Raw genomic sequence first — 17,967 nt, 5'->3', positions numbered from 1 at the left:
TGAGCTATGAAGCCACACATTGGGAACGAGGTCAATTTATTGAGTTCATATCTTCCCGTGCAGTGAAATGATGTGAAGTTTATATGAAATAATTCATATTTGTACTGCGGTTGTAGATGAAAGTGAAATGTGATCATCGCAGTAAATTTCCAATTTAAGCTATTGGAAAATCTTTTTTCAGGCTTCTTCTTTCCAATTGCTTAAATTGGAAAATTTACTGCGATGATCACATTTCACTTTCATCTACAACCGCAGTACAAATATGAATTATTTCATATAAACTTCACATATCAGTTATAGTTGCGGAAAACAATAGTCTTCTAAAGCCGAAATGCCAATAGGATACTTCGCTAAATAAAATGTTAAGCAATTTTTCAAAAGTGTTGATGGCAGATATATCTTTTACTGCTGTAATAAACAATGTAGGTATCGGAAAAGGTATCGGTGGAAACTTCGAAAGTTTTCATCCCGAGTTCATTTGTTAAATAAAAAAGGAAAAAAACACTTCAAACGGAAAACAGAATTATTTTAACGCCTGGGTCTTTTGAAAAAAGGTCTCCTAAACGAGTGGCCCTGATTATAAATATTTAAGCATGGTAAATACATTAGCCTTAACTTGGCTGTTTCTCGAAGCTCAGTGTTTTCCTACATGCCTTTTTCACGTGAAACGAGGCGATTGAATATATATAATAAACACTAAAAGAACTACAGCAGATGGAAATTTAAAATTTGTTATCTAAAGGCTGTGGATACAAACTTATTAATGACTCTAAAAATATAAAAATCTAGAACGAAATTTTTTTAGAGTTGCTTAGCTTTTCATTTCCGGAATGGAAAGTCGAGATTGCAAAATTCAAGTGAAAAGCAAACCGACTGTGATTAATGCCCTAACTGACAAGTCAAGATACTGTTTTTCGTCATACAACAAGTTACATATCGTAAATATCGGCACATCTTTAAGTTATAATGTCGATACATCTCTTTTCAGATAATCCCCCAGACAATCCTTGGCAAAAGAAACGGTATTTTAGAGATAGGCAGAAATATGTTCGCTTTCAAAGATTCTACGGCAATTCATTGGTTGGTGGCACTGATCAACAAAAAAATCATCACTGTCAAAGAAACAGGATCAAAGAAAAAAAAAGGAAAAAGAAAGGAAAGTAAACAGGTTAGTTTTGGCAGGGAGAATACTACTCAAGATTCTAAATTTTATTATAAAGTCTTTCATAACAATTTTTTTTACATGGTTGGGACGTTTGATTCGAATAAGATATGAGATATTTTGGGTGTATTGCATAATTTTTTGCTTATTTGTTTGTTTGTGTTTTGTTTTATATGTTTGTTCGTCAGCGGGAAAATGATATTCATCCATCCTGGGAATGTGGAATAACCAATTCATTAGATATATTTCAAGAGTCTACCCGACAATCACTTCGAAATTCTAGTCCGAGAAAGGTATTTCCTGAATTTATCCTAAGAAGCACGCTCACTTTTAATTATTTTACAGAGCAGAAAGGCTGCAGAAATAATCAAGAAAAATATTAAAAAAAGCATTGGTAAGTCGTTAATATATGCTTGTACCTATGAAAAAGATCATGTCCATGAAATATCATGACTTTCATGTGTTTCGTAACTGTTTCGCTGTATTACCTCAATGTGGCATAAACAAGGAGCAAGCATGATAAGATGACAAGTAACGAACTGATCTTCTCGAGTTTACTGCAATTTGCGACAATGCAGAAATTCTTTCCTCCACGGTAATTAAAAGTAAACGGTCCCTCTGTGCCTTGGATATCTGAAGTTAAATATCCTGAGTACAAAATACCTGTAAAGGGTTGCTTGTTTGTTTGTAATTAGCATGATCAAGACAAGAGAGTGCTCAAAACTTTGATTTCGATAAAGAAGGATTGAAAAGTACTTTTTCAATTTTTTTAAACAGAGAAAGCGGAATTGAAAGATCAAGAAAAGTGGGATATCATTGTGAGGGACATGGAAAAAAGTCTGAAGAGAAATGACTTCAGTACTGTCCTTAAATTGGTTGATAAATATCTGTTAGTTTGCAAATCTCCAGAACTTCGTCTTCGCGCGCTCATGACTAAAGTCGACAGTTGCTTTGAGGCCTGGAAACAGACAAGTAAGTCAGAGTCAAACAATGTGTTTTCACAAGACATTACGGTAGGTAAATTGGAAAGGCGGCCTTATGCATGTTGGTGTTCCAGGTCAGTTTTCAGAGATCGGAACTCTTTTCGCTTTTTTTCTCAATCCTTTCAATTGATTCACCTGCGACTTTAAACGCGATCGAAAACGCTGTTTTGGGAGAACAAGGATGGGATTTCAAAAGTAAAAAAATCTGAGAGCGCATTTGAGCGACAAGGATATTAAAGTTGCACTGCAGTTTAACAAATTACCTTTTTTTCCTAGGAGATGCTGACCCAGAATCTAATGGTATGAAATATCCTGTACTTTTGATGGAAAGTGTACATAAAATATCTCAAGACTTGCCAAGTGTTCTGAACGATAAAAACAGAAAGAAACTTGCTAGAATTATGCAAAATTTGGGATTTGACGACCTTGTTCCTTTGTTTTATGAGATGCCACCAGATCGTGAGAGAAGGGTAAATATACCATTCCACATCAACTATTCAACGTTTACAAGCGAATATTGTTCAAATGTAGTCTTAACATTCTTACTCTCATTATATGCCACCAAAGTCAGAGGAGTGATTGATATGACTCAAACTTCTCTCTCTCTTTAGAAAACTAATGCGTTATTCCAAAAAAAATTGACGCTTTATTCAATCAATAAACATTTTCTGTAAACCAAAGAAATCCTAGCTCAGTGTAACAGACGTCTGCATTTATCCACCCGTTTGACCGCGAATTACTTTTCAAACTACTCTCTTGGCCTTGTTTATTGTAACGAATCTCGAATTTCAAAGACAAATAACGATGCACACTATATATCATGCGAGAATGCAATTATAAACATTAAATTAAAGTTACAAGTGAAGAAATGATCATCGGAGATGAGCTGCAATAAAATAAATTGCAAGAAAGAAGCCTGTGACGGAACATGTGACATGTGAATGAACGTGTTAGGAAATATAAAAAAAAAATTGCTTACATAGTTCTTAACTGTTGATAATAATGTTGGTGATATTTGTTTTTAAAGTTATCGTTTTGTCCAGAGATATCGCTAAAGAAAAATAGTAATGAGGACTGTTGAGGTAAGGATGATGAGTACCTCGGAATTATGTCATAAACGTCTTTTGATCCTAGACTGAACGGCTTTTTGTTCACCACACAAGCACCAGATTTCAACTTGAATACATGGGGCATTTGCTGAAACGGGAAGAGAGAACCGATCCGGACCCTCGGGTTGAAAATTTTATTCCGGATACATGGCAGGTATATATTAATAGTATATTTACCATGCGTAATGGAAGACATGCTCGTGCTTGAAACATTAATAATAGTTATAAAAGTTATGGTAAGTGCCCCTCCGAGGCCATTTATTTGGTATCAGTTTGTGCAAGCTCAGGAAATTTTCTAGTTTGATGCTGGAGTGTCTTTTTTTCATTTCGAAGCGCGAACTTCTCGATGCTGTCGATAACAATGAATCAGCTGTGATAGTAGCACCAACTTCTTCAGGAAAGACTTACGCCTCCTACTACTGCATGGAGAAAGTTCTGAGGCAAGACAATGATAGTGTAGTGGTCTATGTCGCACCGACAAAGGTAAAGTGGCACTCCCTGGCATTTTCTTTCACCAGAAAGAATGACCTTACCCCTTAAAATTGCCTATAAATTGGCCTAAAACTCGAACATGGGCGAAAAACAACTTAATAAATTAGCCACTTACGCAAAACCGCGCCACGCCTTTTACCAATATATGCTGTATGGTTGTCGTTGAAACAATCTTTTTGAGTTAGAAATACATATCGGTAGAGCTCCTAAATGTACAAATAATGTGGCCTTAAGCATTTAAAGACAAGGTTGATGAGCTGAGGCAATTCATTAGAGTTTCAAAACGCGGTCAGCGGCATAATTTTGTTTAATCCTTCTATTTGTGGAGGGAAACTTTATACGATTTCTGGTGCATGTTTCCTCTTTAAATTCTCAATGGCTAAAGGGCCCACCTCATCTGAACGTGCTTCAAAGTCCAAATACTTACCTAAACCTCCGCCAAAATTTGTCATCATCTTTAATGTGTTATGGAAAAGCCAGCCTTCTTTAGTTCTAATCATTGTCAAATCATGTCACAAAAGAACCCAGTGAGGCGAAAATTTTGATTAACTACTGTTTCAAATTTATTCATTTCTCGGCCTGGTCAAGTTTTGGATAACTGTGTAAGAGTCAATGAGTTCTCATTTCAGTTTTGCACCTATGTAGAATAATTTTAAAGAAATAGCAAAACTAAATGGTTGTCCAATTTCATTTACTGTATCATTCTGACTACTAATCAATTCTTACTGTCCCGTTAGGCGTTGGTCAATCAAGTCGTTGCTACAATTTATGCACGGTTTACAAAACAGATGCCCAAAGGGAGATCAGTGTTCGGTATTTTTACGAGGGACTATCGTCACAACACACTAAATTCCCAGGTAACTAGAAATGAATTTGAAAATCGGTAGCCGTAGCACCCTTTGTTTGCAAAAGTATGAGAAAATGCCTTAGATTTCACTGGCATGAAACTTATAAATGTTGAGAAAATACTTTTAAAGTTAATCTTAAGAAGGGTTCTTAGGGTTATTTGACCGCGCGAGATCTGGGTGCGAACACAGCGCGAGCTTTAGAAATGTCAACATGCAAAACAAGCATGGCAGTTCGATACGATAGCACGATTGTTATTTGAAAAGGTAGATTAAAAGCAGTTTAACAAAATACAGTTTTTATGTGATGGAATCTAGGGTTTCCAGCAACTGTACCCGTAATATTCATGGGCCTTTCACGCCTGAAAAAGAGGTCAAACGAAAAGAAAACATCGTAGGAATTATTGCCAAAAGGCGACAGATCGCGACAGATTCGAAAGTTTACGCATGCTCAGATATATATCTTGGCGAAGTTCTATTCCATTACGTAATGTTTTACGACAAAGAAAATAGGGATCTTTCGAGCAAGAGTTATCACGTTTCCGTCGGTGGCCATGGAATTTCCTAAAATTTGCTGAGCCGTTAAACATATTTGTGCCCTCCTGGTGCCTGCAAAAAATTGCAAATAGCGAGGAAACTGCCTTTGTAACCCCTATGTTTTTCGGCCTTAAAATAATCGGCAGGACAAATTTCACAAATTGTGAGAATTTTGAGAGATTTTGCCAAAACAAATAGATAAAAATCAAAGGCAAAGCCAAATTATCACTGGCGAACACCTCCCTTCGCGAAGGCCTAGCTTAATAACGGAAATCATTTTGATTATATTTACTACGGCAAACGATAGTCCGAACCTTGCTCATCGCTCTTTTGATGGCTTTTAGCGACCTAGAAAAGCGCGCGCGCCAACATTGAGCAAAACCCTAGGAAGCCTCCTTAATACAGTATTATTTCAATAGCACCCTTTTGTTTGCCATTTTACCTACAGATTCTTGTAACAGTCCCCCAGTGTTTGGAGATCCTCTTTCTCTCTCCGCACAGACAGCATTGGACGAAGAACGTAAAATACGTGATTTTTGATGAGGTAAAAGAGTATCATATCCTTCTGTTGCCACGTCAACAAGTGAACGTTTGTTGAGCATGCAGTTTCGCTGAGCTGGTTTGTTCATTTAGTTAAAGTAGATGAGTTTATTGAAAAAGCTATTAAAGGCTATTTCCTATATGTTTGTTTCTCTCGTACTTAGTATTTAAATAGAGTGTTGTTTCATCAATAATCGTAGTTTCATTAACTTAGTTATAGAACAGTTTGCCCTCTCACGGGCGTCTTTCAAGGGATGTAAATGGCTTCAAAAGTAAATTGCAAGATTGGAGCCTTTTAGAGCGTGTCTACAGCCTTGTCACGTTTTTAGCTATCTTATAGTTTTTTTTAGTTTAGGATTTAGCTTTTTATATTTTACGTATTTATTACTAGTTTTTTTATATTCAGTGAGTTGTTATAAGATGGAATCATACAATATTTTTGCTGCAATTACTAGAGATCTTATTTATACGTGTTCGTATTTTGAACGATTTCCTAGCTCCTCGACTAACGGTGTTAAAATAAATGATTGATTGAAATTAAGTAATCTATTTTTACCCTTATCTGCAAGTGTAGAATTTACGGGCAATAATGCAGACTGAAGTAATTTCTATGACGCTGTACATAGGTTCACTGTATTGGTTCAGAAACTGGAGCTGAAGTGTGGGAGCATCTCCTTCTTATGATTCGCTGTCCCTTCTTAGCGCTCTCAGCAACCATTGGAAATCCAGAGGATCTAAGACGGTAAGAATTGAAGAAGAGATAGCAGTTTTTCTCACTGAAGGCTTCTGTTGAACTACTGGAAGTATCATAGTTGCTATGACCTTCCTTTTGATAACAGAGGTTGAAAGCATTCATTCTCTTATGTACAGCTGGCTGCAAGCCGCCCAAGACTTCAGTGAAAAGCAGGACAGGAAAAACAATGAAAATCTGAGGAAGTCATATCGGATCAGATTAGGTGGGAAAAAAAAAATTTCAATTCTTTGAAATGGTGAATACTTTGAAATCCTTGAGTGCCTTTTTAGTTATTTTTTATTTACTCCTGTTCTTCCGCGGAAACAAACCAGTTTAATGTCGCAAATGCATTTTAAAGACTTTCTCTTAAGACGGCCCTTAAATTCAGTGCCATATTTTTTTACTTTATTATTTTTTTTTGTAAGATGTTAATGACACCACGGTTCGCGAAGGTATACTACTTCTTGTTAGGCATGAAGTCGAATGTTTTCTTTCTTTTATTGTGACACACCATATCAGTTTTTACTGAGGAACTTCTCTTTACTTATTCCTAATTTTTGATTGATTTCTTCTGATTCCTCGCTTATTTTTTAAGTGAAATTTGAAGAAAGATACTCCGATCTGGAGAAGAGCATTTTCCTTCCAAGTCCTAACAACGAAGAACATCATGTTTACAGCGACGAGGAGTTCGTAAGACTTCATCCATGTGCCCAGCTAGGATACAAACAGGTCAAGCGTTTAATTCTTCATTAGCACATTCAGGATTTGTAAACTTGAGAAATTCTCTACGGTGGCCAACTTACATTATCACCTCAGTTGATAAAGCCAAATTAACTTGTTATACTACCATTGACGCAGCACCACAGTTTCTGTAGAAACTTACCCCCTTTATAAAAAAGGGGGTAAAATTTAACAGTTTATTTTTATTGACATGGCACAATAACAAAAGTGAACTATACCGTTGCATTTTCCCGATGACAATAATCGCGATTACATTGATTTTTCCTCAGTCAAGGAAAAATAATTTGTTCTTTTGTTTATAATGGTACTTATTAAATGATATAAGTAATGTGTTTTTTCTTTTGACGTCCGTTTATTCGTTTCCTTCAATCTAGACTCAATTCCCATTATGGTGCATAGTTTTTTTCTTTGGGATCAATTATTCATTTTAGTTTATATGCGAAGATGAATTATACTTGCGGAGGATTATACAAGCGGAAAATTATACACGAAGGCAGACCCATATGTGAAGTCACCATCACCGACATGTCGCTCGAAAAAAAAACAACAAATAAATTCGAAGTTGCGATGCATCTGTACAGTAATAGATCTCAGTAGACGTCAAAATGTGGAAAGCACATCAAGATTTTTGTTCTTACCACATTTTGTCGTCATCTGTGGTCCATGATTGAACAGACGTTAGGCATCATGGAATCTATTTGTCAAGTTCTAAAGTTTTAGACGACAGTTAGGCTTTGTAAGTGTCTAGTTCTCTCTTGATTTATGTTTTGTCCGATATATGGTAAAATCCATGGATCGCTATCCTCCCTCTAATTCGAGGTACTTACCTAAGAGTCTCACATGCTCTTTTTCTTACACAGCTTCTAGAAAATGGTTTTCCAGGCGATATGGCACTTACACCAAAAGAGTCTTTGCAGCTGTATGACACTATGGTTAGTGTGTGGCCAGACTGTAAATCACTCCAGGTCAGCGCATTTGTCATAATTATTTCAATCTTGTAAATGCTAGTAGAGAAGCAATGGTTAATGTAAATAAAATTTTCCTCGGCAGAATCTTTGTACTGAGACATATTTCCTAGAAAATAAGTTGATCCAAAAGGGTCATGCTCGGCTATACGAGAGTGACCTGAAGAAAGAGTTCAAGTCTTGGGCAGACAGCAGAGAGTCGACAAAGGTAAAAACAAATTTATTTGGTTTTCTTTGTTTTGTTAGGTCTAACCATTCTCAAAAACAAAGGGAAAAATATGCAACAATGAAACGTAGCACGCATTTTGTAGGATACAGGCTCTAATTGTTTATGTGTTTTGAATAGGATTATTATACTTTTGTTTTCTTAGGTTCAGTCAGGCTTGGGCTTTATTTTCATTACTGCTTGATTAATATTCATCACTGCAATGATCCCTCACAAATTCATTTATTGATCCGCAATTTTAAATATATCTTATTCATTTATAACCATGCTCAACAACGAATGGAAATAAAAGGTTTTAATGAACAATGAAAACGAAACACGCTCTTTTTAAGATACAGGCTCTAGTTGTATTGTATATTGAATAGGATCATTGTTTTTGTTTTCTTAGGTTCAGTCAGTTATTGATTCTTTAAACTCAGTTTTGTTGGAAACTCATTCGTCAACGGAAGAACGATGGGGTGAACAGAGAATGACTTCGTATGGCCAAATATTCATAAAGAAAACTTTTGAAAAACTTATCAACGAGCTCAAAGCCCAGGAGAAACTTCCTGCCTTGGTATTTAGGTAAATGGGAATCGTTAAGAGTCAACTTTAATGAACAACACTAGATCTTACTTAACCCTTTAACACCCATGAGTGACCGAGAGAGAATTTCTCCTTACAATATCAATTGAATACAATATCAAGGATACAAGTGATGGGATTAAAGGGGGACTCTTAGTTAATCAAGGAACTCTTAGTTGATCCAATACCAGATTCTCTGAACTAACATTATAAGAATTTATGGCAGCTAATAAGGAGAATTATTAATGAGATCTTGGGAGTGAAAGGGTTAATCGGTAAGCATAGGTAAGCACAATTTAACGTTACATGACACACTAATGTGCGGTGTGAAAGACATAACTTTACAGGAAATGTATTAAACTGATAGGTTGTTCACGAGGCCATTTCAAAACTCATTCATAAATATTTAACAAGATATATTATCATTTTCTTTTAATTTGGAATACCCCTTCTCTTTGTTCAAAAAGGAGGAAAGCTTCCGGTAGATTCGTTAGTCTATCAGGATTACGCATAGGGAACGTATTAAACGAATGACGAAAGCCTGAATTTTCCAGCAATTATTTCAACAAGTCCATCAAGGTTGATGAAATTGCAGTCGAATCGGTCTGTCAACATCGTAAGGAAAGGCTGTGATTATTCATCGTGGCAAAGTACATTGATCATGACATATTGATATCTGCCCCACGATGTATCGTGACTTTATGTTACATTAAACTGTTGGTCTTTGTGAGGCCTACAGGTCGATTGAATGAGCGTCAGCTTTTGAAACATTGAGCATCACTGTGATGATTTGGCTTTCAACCGCTACCTTGCAGGCTCTCCTGTTGTTGTGTTTTTTGTTTTAGTTTTTGCGGGGCTTCCATCTATCTTAGTTATCATCTCATTAACCCATTAAATCTTAAGAGTGACCAGCATCTAATTTCTCCCTTCAGTATCACTCCTGAGTCACACATTAAGGTTATAAGAGTAAAGGAAATAATCACTAGGAAAGGAACCTTTCAATAGGCAGGCAAATTCTCCTTGTCAGCACCTTAGGAAATGTGTAAAGAACAGTATGGAGAATATGCATACTGATGTTAGGGTGTATAAGGTTAATGAGCGAGTATCCGTTCACTTTGATGCCCTTACAGTAAGTAAAAGAAGAAGAAAATACAAAGTCCATGATAAGATGTGTGTAATTATTCGTCATAGCGATGATCGTAAACTCTGCGAAGTTTTGGCCCTCGGTTATGCTCAGAAACTAGAAAACAAGGAACTAGTTATGCGAAGAGAGGCCGACACACGAGAAGCAAGACTTGCACAGAAGAGACAAGAAAAAGCTGAAAAAAAGTTACAGAGAAAAAGAGATGAATTACAGAAAGAAAAAGAGAAAAGGTAGTCAGTTCAGAGATTTGATCTGCCTTGATCGACTTATGATCATGAAACTATAGTTATGTAGAACCTTTGTGACTTGCCTTTTTCCTTTTAGTACATTTACTGCTCAATCTTTTCTTTGGACGGGTTTCCGAAGTATTTTTTTTAGTTCTAGGGGTTCTTCTGTAGCAGAGTTCGAGTTGTTGTATACTAATTTCCCATTAACCGAACATGAGGGTCGTACGGAGGAATATGACCCGACGTTATGCGCTCGGTCCGTACAAAAACGACCAAGGGCCTTGTTGTTGTTGCTGTTTCTTTTTGCTTGTTTCCTGTTCCTTTTACAAGGTATAACTGCTCTCCAAACAGATTAAACAGCCAACCGGATGAGCAAGATGAGAGGGGTTCTATTTCAGCCGTGAATGAAATTCTACCAGAGTGCTCATTGGCATTTACATTTGGGATTGGAAAAGAGGTAAGAAGCAAAGAAATGTTGTTTCGATAAAAAAAACCGTTGTCTTGCAAATTTTTTTTTTCAACCTGAAAATCGGTTTTTGAGTTTTCTTCTTCTAATTGCAAGCTAAAATGCTGGTTTTTCGGAACAATGGAACAACTCCATCTTATGATTTTGAAATGTTGGCGTCAGCCAAACAAAGACGTCCTCTTGCATGAGCTAAATGCCTTTGAACGCATTTGAAAAAAGTAAGTATTTCCGACGCACTTATCAAAAGAGGCATTATGAAGACAATCAGACAAAATGCAAATTGATTGATATCATTCATTTGTAGGATTACGAAGAGATAATCAAAAGAATCTGGTTCATCTCTGAAAAATCGTTATTCAAGCGGGCTCTAAAACGAGGAATCAGCTATCATCATGGCGGATGTAATGCCAAAAAGCGCTCGGTGGTAGAAATGTTGTTCAGAGGCAAATACCTTCAGGTAAGATGCCATTAACTGTATGTAAACTGTTAAAAAGTCACATATTTAGGTGGACTCGCGAAAGCACTTTGATTTTGAACATTTTGACGTAAAGTTTGCCGGATTCCAAAGGAAGATTTACACCTTACGGCTGGGGGTAAACAATGATCCCTATTAAAAAAGGGGGTTTCCCTCGTATCCGCTCATGGTATCATACTGAGAATTTGATTAGGCTTTTTTGTAGGAAATATATCTTCAGGCAAACGTTTAAGAACCGACCATGCGATTGGGCACACATTTAGAAATCTAGTACATCGCATTACAGTAATTATTTACTCTGTCAGGTGGTTAATTCAACTTCAACGTTGGCTCTTGGTATTCACATGCCTTGTAAGACAGTCGTGTTTGCTGGAGACTCGCCCTACTTAAATTCACTGCAGTACCGGCAGGTAAATAAGTGGGATATATCTAACTCAACTCATGGTCAGTTCTCCCTGATCGACATTTCTCTTAGTTAAGCGTTTCCATGATTGCTGACGATTTTGTAAATTGTTCTTTCGATGTAACTCTTTCAATCCCTAGTTAGCATAATTCAGGAGTTTCGATGAAATTCGATTACCGGCGGTCTATCGCCGCCCATAAAATCTCTCACCGCCGTCTGTTGAGTCCGCGAGTAGGCTCTCGTGTTCGGTACAGCCGCCTATTATGCCATCGAGAGCCTTTTATGGAAAACGTTTCGGAAACCCCTGCATAACAAGGTTCCCTTTACGCATGCGGTGCATAGGCTTCATAGCGTCTAATACACATGAATGCATCGAATACTTAAAGGATGACTTTTTTACATCTTACACGTATCACTGAACAACATTTTCCGTTATGGCTTTAATACTTTTGCCAATACCACGAGTGCCAACCTAGGACTTTATTTGTTATTTTCAGATGTCTGGTAGGGCGGGTCGGAGAGGTTTCGATCCCGTGGGAAATGTCATTTTCTTCGGAATTCCTTACCGTAAAGTGCAACGCCTGATGACTGCAAATATCCCGAAGCTTGTCGGCAACTTCCCCATCACTGTTTCACTGGTTCTGCGATTGCTTTTGATGACGACCCAAGCAGATGACAAGGAAGATGCCCTCACTAAGGTTTCGAAGGACTATTTTGAATGAGTTTTTTTTTACTGTTTCCTCTTTTTCAATAGACAACATAAGATAAGATATGATAAGATACCTTCAGGAAGTAAGTGTGCCTCTTGTACTCGGCTCACGCCTGGTTAGAAAGGCTATTCTTGCTGATATTGCAAAACAATGTTATACATTCGCTCTTACGAAGGGCTAACGCTCGAAACGTCAGCTTCTAAACTCTTTACGGTAGCCAATTTACGTTATCAACTCAGTTGATAATACTAAATTACCCGGTTATGTTAAAAAAAGTTTCTGCCATGTCACTGTTCTGCGCAAGAGATACTCCCAACCTAATTGAATACAAATACTTCATAATCAAATTAAGACAAGATAATTCACAATTACGACTTTTACATGTGTTTACAATGTGTTTACAATGTTAAGAGTTAATTTCCATGCTCAAAATTCGTTCAAGCTACTCAGGCTTAAAATAATTAGGCGTACTCGCACATCTCTTTTTCAGGCCCTAGTATTGCTGTCTAATCCTTTTATTTGCCGAAAGTACCCGCAAATGGAAACCCAGATCAAGCTACATTTCCTCTTTAGCGTTGAACTTTTAACTAGACTGGTGGGTAGTATGGACAAAGGTTTCCTATATCTTTAGTTGATACATGAGTTAATGAAAACGTTTTGCCTGCACAGTAAAAGCCTTTCTGTATACTTGGTGAGGTGTGGTCTCTCACAGGAGTAGAGAGAGGACTGCCTAGGGTTTAGTAAGCTTAGCGCACCATAATTTGATCACGTTAAGTGGCAAATCAATATCTTGTAAATGGAACGTCAAAACCACACGAAAGCCTTCACGAAGGGATTTATAACCGAAGTCTGTAATTCTTCGTTCTTTTCCAGTCTCTTATAAACAAAGAAACCGGAGCTCCACAGGAAATGGCCGGACTGGCAACCCATCTTCACTACCATGAACCCTCCAATTATGCCCTGGTCAGTTTTCTACGATGTGGTCTCTTCCACAAGCTGTGTAAGCCAAGGAAAAACGGTAAACCCGTAGCTCCTTTCAAACTGAACGATTTATTAGACCAGTAACTAACTCAGAGCTTTTTGTAAGGATCACACTTTTCAGACGCTAGGGGAAAACGATTCCTTTGAGATAAATTTTATGTAAAATCATAAAAAGGGAAAAATATCTCTAACTTGAGAAATCAAGAGGTTTTTTTTTTCTTCTCCGGAACAATAACATTCCTCGATCAGTGGTCGTGCCTGGAATCCAAATTTTAGTCTTTGTTCTCCCTTACTGCTTACCTTGTAGTTCTTCTCTGAACTGAACAATTTTTTTTATATTTCAAGTTTTATTGGCAAATGTTGTATATACCTTACAACAAGAAGCAGCTTCTAACATCGAGTATATGAGATGCTGAATCACGTGCCTCTGGCTTAACGCGATGGGGTAACAAAGGAGGCCCGGGAAACATACTAGGGAGTAAGGTCGCCTAGCTTTAGGGAACCTCTTTACATTTGACCATAGGCAAAGTCTACACTCGAGTGGCCCATAAGGCGCTACACTTTATTTCGGATTTGTTTGTATGAAGTGTATAGGACGATTACTAATCCACCCTGGATGGAGTGTTTATCCACTACAGATCTCTCATCTCTCATCTCTCACAGCTTCTTTAGTGGTTAGAAATTCCATCCGGAGGGGGGGGGAGGGGGGGTGAGAAAGGTATTGTGAGGAAAAAGTGTCTTGTCCAAGAACACAACACTATGACCCAGCCAGGTGTCGAACCCAGACCACTATGAACTAGCCAAGTCTCGAACCCAGACTTCCTCACCCAAAGTCTGGCGCGTTAATCGTCAGGCCACTGCGCCTCTGATTTGTGCCAAAAGGTTTTCTTTCAACTCTATTGTTATCGCCGGCGTATTACTCTTTGGTAAACTTTTTTCACTGTGACAGGTAAATTTTCCGAAGATGTTATGAGGAAAATGGTGCTTGTTTTAAGCCACTTATTTGGAAGAACTTATGTTCATCCTTCCATCATGCTGAGGAGTCCGTCTTCTTCAAAAGTAAGCTTATCCTTCCCTTGGACGATTTACTGGTCTATTTTAAAAACTGGTTGGTTGTAAAGAGCGAACTGAGGAGGGGCTCATATGGAAAACAAGTTTAGTTTTGCCGCATTATTTTATACTTACCCACGTTTAGAAAAAAGTGCTATAAACTGCGCTTCTTTTAAAAGTTCCATTTGAAGTCTTTGAGGGCGGTCGTGGACTTTATTTAGGAAATACAATGCATTGGAAAAAAACTGAAACCAGTTTTACCAAAATTAATGAATTTCTTTCCAACACTTCAAAACTACATTTTATAGCGTCTGACTGCTAAGCGTCTTAAGTGTACAAATCATGGAAGCGTTTACATTTTGGATTAAACACAGGTAATTTTGGAGGATCTACCGAATGAATTTGTCAAGGCAGTCAAAAGCTACAACCGTCAAGTCACCGATGTGTTCAGTCAGTACCTTGCCACAGTGGCTCAGTGGTTGGAAAAAGACAGAGGAGAGGATAACAAACTCCCTTTATCAGGAATAGGTAAGAATTATTTAATATGCGCTCTTGTTCGCATAATTGTGATACTTGTTTGCATAGTAAATTGAAATATATATTCCAAAAAAATGTCACTTTGGTAAAGAGATTCCATGTTGCCGTGAGTCTGTTCAGTAATATATTACAGATGAGGTCAAAGTGTGGTTAGGGCAAAAATGTGGCACACGAAGCGCAGTCGATCGAGTGTCACTGATGTCGTGACCACGTTTTGACCTCATCTGTGATCTATTACTCAACAGAAGCACAGAGACTTGGAATCTGTATTGTTTCTTTCTTATGATAAAAAAAATTGTGATTTCATCAGTGCGTCTGTCCCCCTACGGATCAAAAGTAAGAGCAATTCAAAATGTCTGTATTGTTCAGTTTCTCTGTATTTGAATTAAGATGTGTACAGATCGCTGATTACAGTTGAAAAATTTCTCACGCAGAATTTCCCACAAAAGCCAGCACTGATGACATTGACGACAACGATATGATCAAAGTCCTAGCGAACTCTTCTGTACAGTATTCAGCTTGTTCCTCTTTCACTGCGCTATCAGGAAATACAGACTTACAGTTACAAAACACCAGCCAAAGAACAAATGACCAAAGTGAAGATGAAGAAAGGGAGGAGGAGCCACTTAAATATTTGCTCACGGTGAAAATTGATCCTTTCGTTTGTCACGTTTGGGTGTTTCTCTCGGGGCTCTTTCTAAGCAGACTATTAAGAAAAAATGTCTCTACAATCTACAATATACCCCATTCACACCAGCAAAACGTGTTTAGTTAGACCGGGTTTAACTGGATGAAAATCAGATACAGAGAAATGAAATGCTGAATTTTCCATAGCTAGATTTCAAGTACACACTAACTTATACTTTCCGATGTCCCAAATTTGAAGTACAACATTGGTTTTAGCAGCTTCTGTGAAGAAAACAGTTTAAAACCGTGTTTGAAACAAAAAATAGTTTTAAAACATGTTTAAGCTTGGATGTGAATCCGGTATTAGGGTAATTGGTGACGCTCTGCCCTTGAAAGGAATCATTTATGGTATTAGAGTTCGATTCACCAAGCCCGAATTTTGTCGTTCGCTTTTGTTGGAGCTGAAATAATTCATTGATCCTCATTAAATTTTTGATTCATAACGAAATTAAATGACCCCGAATATTTTCTTTTTTTAGATCATTCGTCAGGATGTTTACACGGACATGAATCTTGTACCCATTCTCCCAGTCAAGAGTACGCTACCTTTGAATGCTTATGCTTTGGATTTTTTCAAGCATGGATCCTCCATAGTCATTGAGAACGAAAACGGGTAAGAGAGTAACACAGATTTGTTACCCATTTTGCTGAAAAAAGGTTTCATCACATGCTGTACGTAAGCATCAGTCTTTCTCCATTTGAACCGTTCTTTTTCTTTTAGTTAATCTTATTCTTAAATTTCCTCATGTGAAATTGTTAGCTTACAATAAAGTTGTCAATTTTGTTTAAGGTACTCTCCTCCTGCTAGGTAGTTATTTCCTTTCCAGGTCTCTTTTAATCTTATAAAACATTGGCTTTAAGTTTGACTATGTGCACTGATTTCACAGAATGCAAGCTGGCGATGTTTACAATGCTCTCAAGGAGTTTTACCTCACAATTAAGTCAATCAGGTAATTATTGTTCATTTCCAAAGAATGCGCCGGGTTGAAGAAAGTGACTGTATAGTGATGGAACACTGTCCAGGATATCAAACAAATGTGCTTTTCTGTTGAGTTTTCCTGTTCATACACCTATATTCCACATAAAAACCTGGCTAAAAAATAACGTTGTTGACGTTGCCATGTTAAGCATCAAAGCTTTGGGTTTTTTTTTCCTTCTAGTGCAGGAATTATTCTCTTAATTTTTCTTTCCAAGTATGATTTTAAATTTCATCACTTACTAGGGACTGTAAACTAATTTTCCTCTATCACAAAGCCTCGCAATTTGAACGAAAGTGTAGCTTTTTCAACATGAGTAATGTACACAATTCAGTGACACTTCACAATTCTTGTTGTTTGATAAGTTATCAGGAAAATAACATGTTTTTGTTTTCTGTTTTACAGTTGTTCACTGGAAGAGCTGGGTCCTGAAACTGACAATGTAGTTTTGGCTTTTAACCAGCTGGCACAGGAGTACGGAAAGAAGTTCAAAGAGGAGTTTGAATATGGAGCATAAGAAATTACAAATTCAAGCGGTTTAGTTTTAAATTTTAAAGATGGTTGGTTGACTTTGTTTCTCATAAGACTGGTTCACAGACTCTTATAATTTGAATTACAGATAAACTTAAACATAAAAAAAAGAGAAATCTATAACAATATATGAAGAGCTTCAAACAAAGGTCCAGAGGGCAATGATTAGCAATGTAACACTGAACCAAAGATGACACGAAAAATGGAGAAGTAATTGATGCTAAGAAGTAGTAAAGAGCGCTAAATTGGTAAACCTGTCCGTATCAGATGGGTTTTGCGAGGTGCCTTCTAACAACGTCATTACAGAGCTTAAATCCACGTCAGTGTTATTACATCTTTACTCGCGAGATTTGAGAGGTACTCGTTACACGCTTCACGCGTGACGATCGAGAAACGCGACCTCTCTCACTCCAACACTGAATGCCACTGCCTATTCCCTAATTTGTTTTAACGTTGTAAAGTATCTCAAGGTATTTTGTCACGATAAAATTGACCATTTATAACACAATGCTACCTTTGATTTTTTCTTCATTTCGTCCAATGCTTACCGATTTCACGATACGGCTATTATTTAGGAACCATGCCGCACGTATCCAGTGTTTCGCTCTTAAAAACGAATTCTACGAGATTTGAAAGGAGGAATCGAAGACTAATGATTGTGGACACAAGGTTTTTGAAAAGGTAATCAAACAAAAGCAAGTATTTATCATGTATTATGCAAAGCGAGAGACCTTTTCACTCTTGACATAATAGGCGTACTTTCGCACAGATGCAACCCTGTGTTATTTTCGCATACTTTAACCATTCGTACTATCCTTTCATGTCCTATAACGGAACCTATGACAATAAACGAATAATTTCAAATGTTTCCATATATGAAAT

The 17,967-nt window shown here is 37.3% G+C and overlaps 1 protein-coding gene and 1 pseudogene across 1 annotated transcript; both read left to right on the top strand.

Moving 5' to 3' along the window:
• LOC149036763 (uncharacterized) overlaps window positions 1-17,967 on the top strand; it is a 386,542-nt pseudogene that overhangs the window by 239,770 nt on the left and 128,805 nt on the right.
• On the top strand, window positions 1,032-17,593 carry LOC149036766 (putative ATP-dependent RNA helicase DDX60). The gene is made up of 27 exons (XM_089188877.1): window positions 1,032-1,168; window positions 1,508-1,556; window positions 1,940-2,134; window positions 2,422-2,615; window positions 3,280-3,408; window positions 3,588-3,737; window positions 4,484-4,603; window positions 5,577-5,672; window positions 6,295-6,410; window positions 6,539-6,624; window positions 6,997-7,130; window positions 8,003-8,107; window positions 8,193-8,315; window positions 8,722-8,897; window positions 10,089-10,271; window positions 10,620-10,725; window positions 11,039-11,191; window positions 11,515-11,619; window positions 12,110-12,310; window positions 12,813-12,917; window positions 13,196-13,340; window positions 14,253-14,362; window positions 14,728-14,881; window positions 15,325-15,533; window positions 16,057-16,190; window positions 16,465-16,527; window positions 16,960-17,593. The coding sequence occupies exons 1-27, from the start codon at window positions 1,046-1,048 to the stop codon at window positions 17,069-17,071; spliced, it is 3,576 nt and encodes a 1,191-aa protein (XP_089045003.1). The 5' UTR covers window positions 1,032-1,045; the 3' UTR covers window positions 17,072-17,593.

Source organism: Pocillopora damicornis, chromosome 12, assembly GCF_964200805.1.
Source record: "Pocillopora damicornis chromosome 12, jaPocDami1.2, whole genome shotgun sequence".
Classification (NCBI taxonomy): Eukaryota; Metazoa; Cnidaria; class Anthozoa; order Scleractinia; family Pocilloporidae; genus Pocillopora; species Pocillopora damicornis.
The sequence above is the reverse complement of the archived record's forward strand: the minus strand, read 5'-3'. Positions and strand labels throughout refer to the sequence as shown.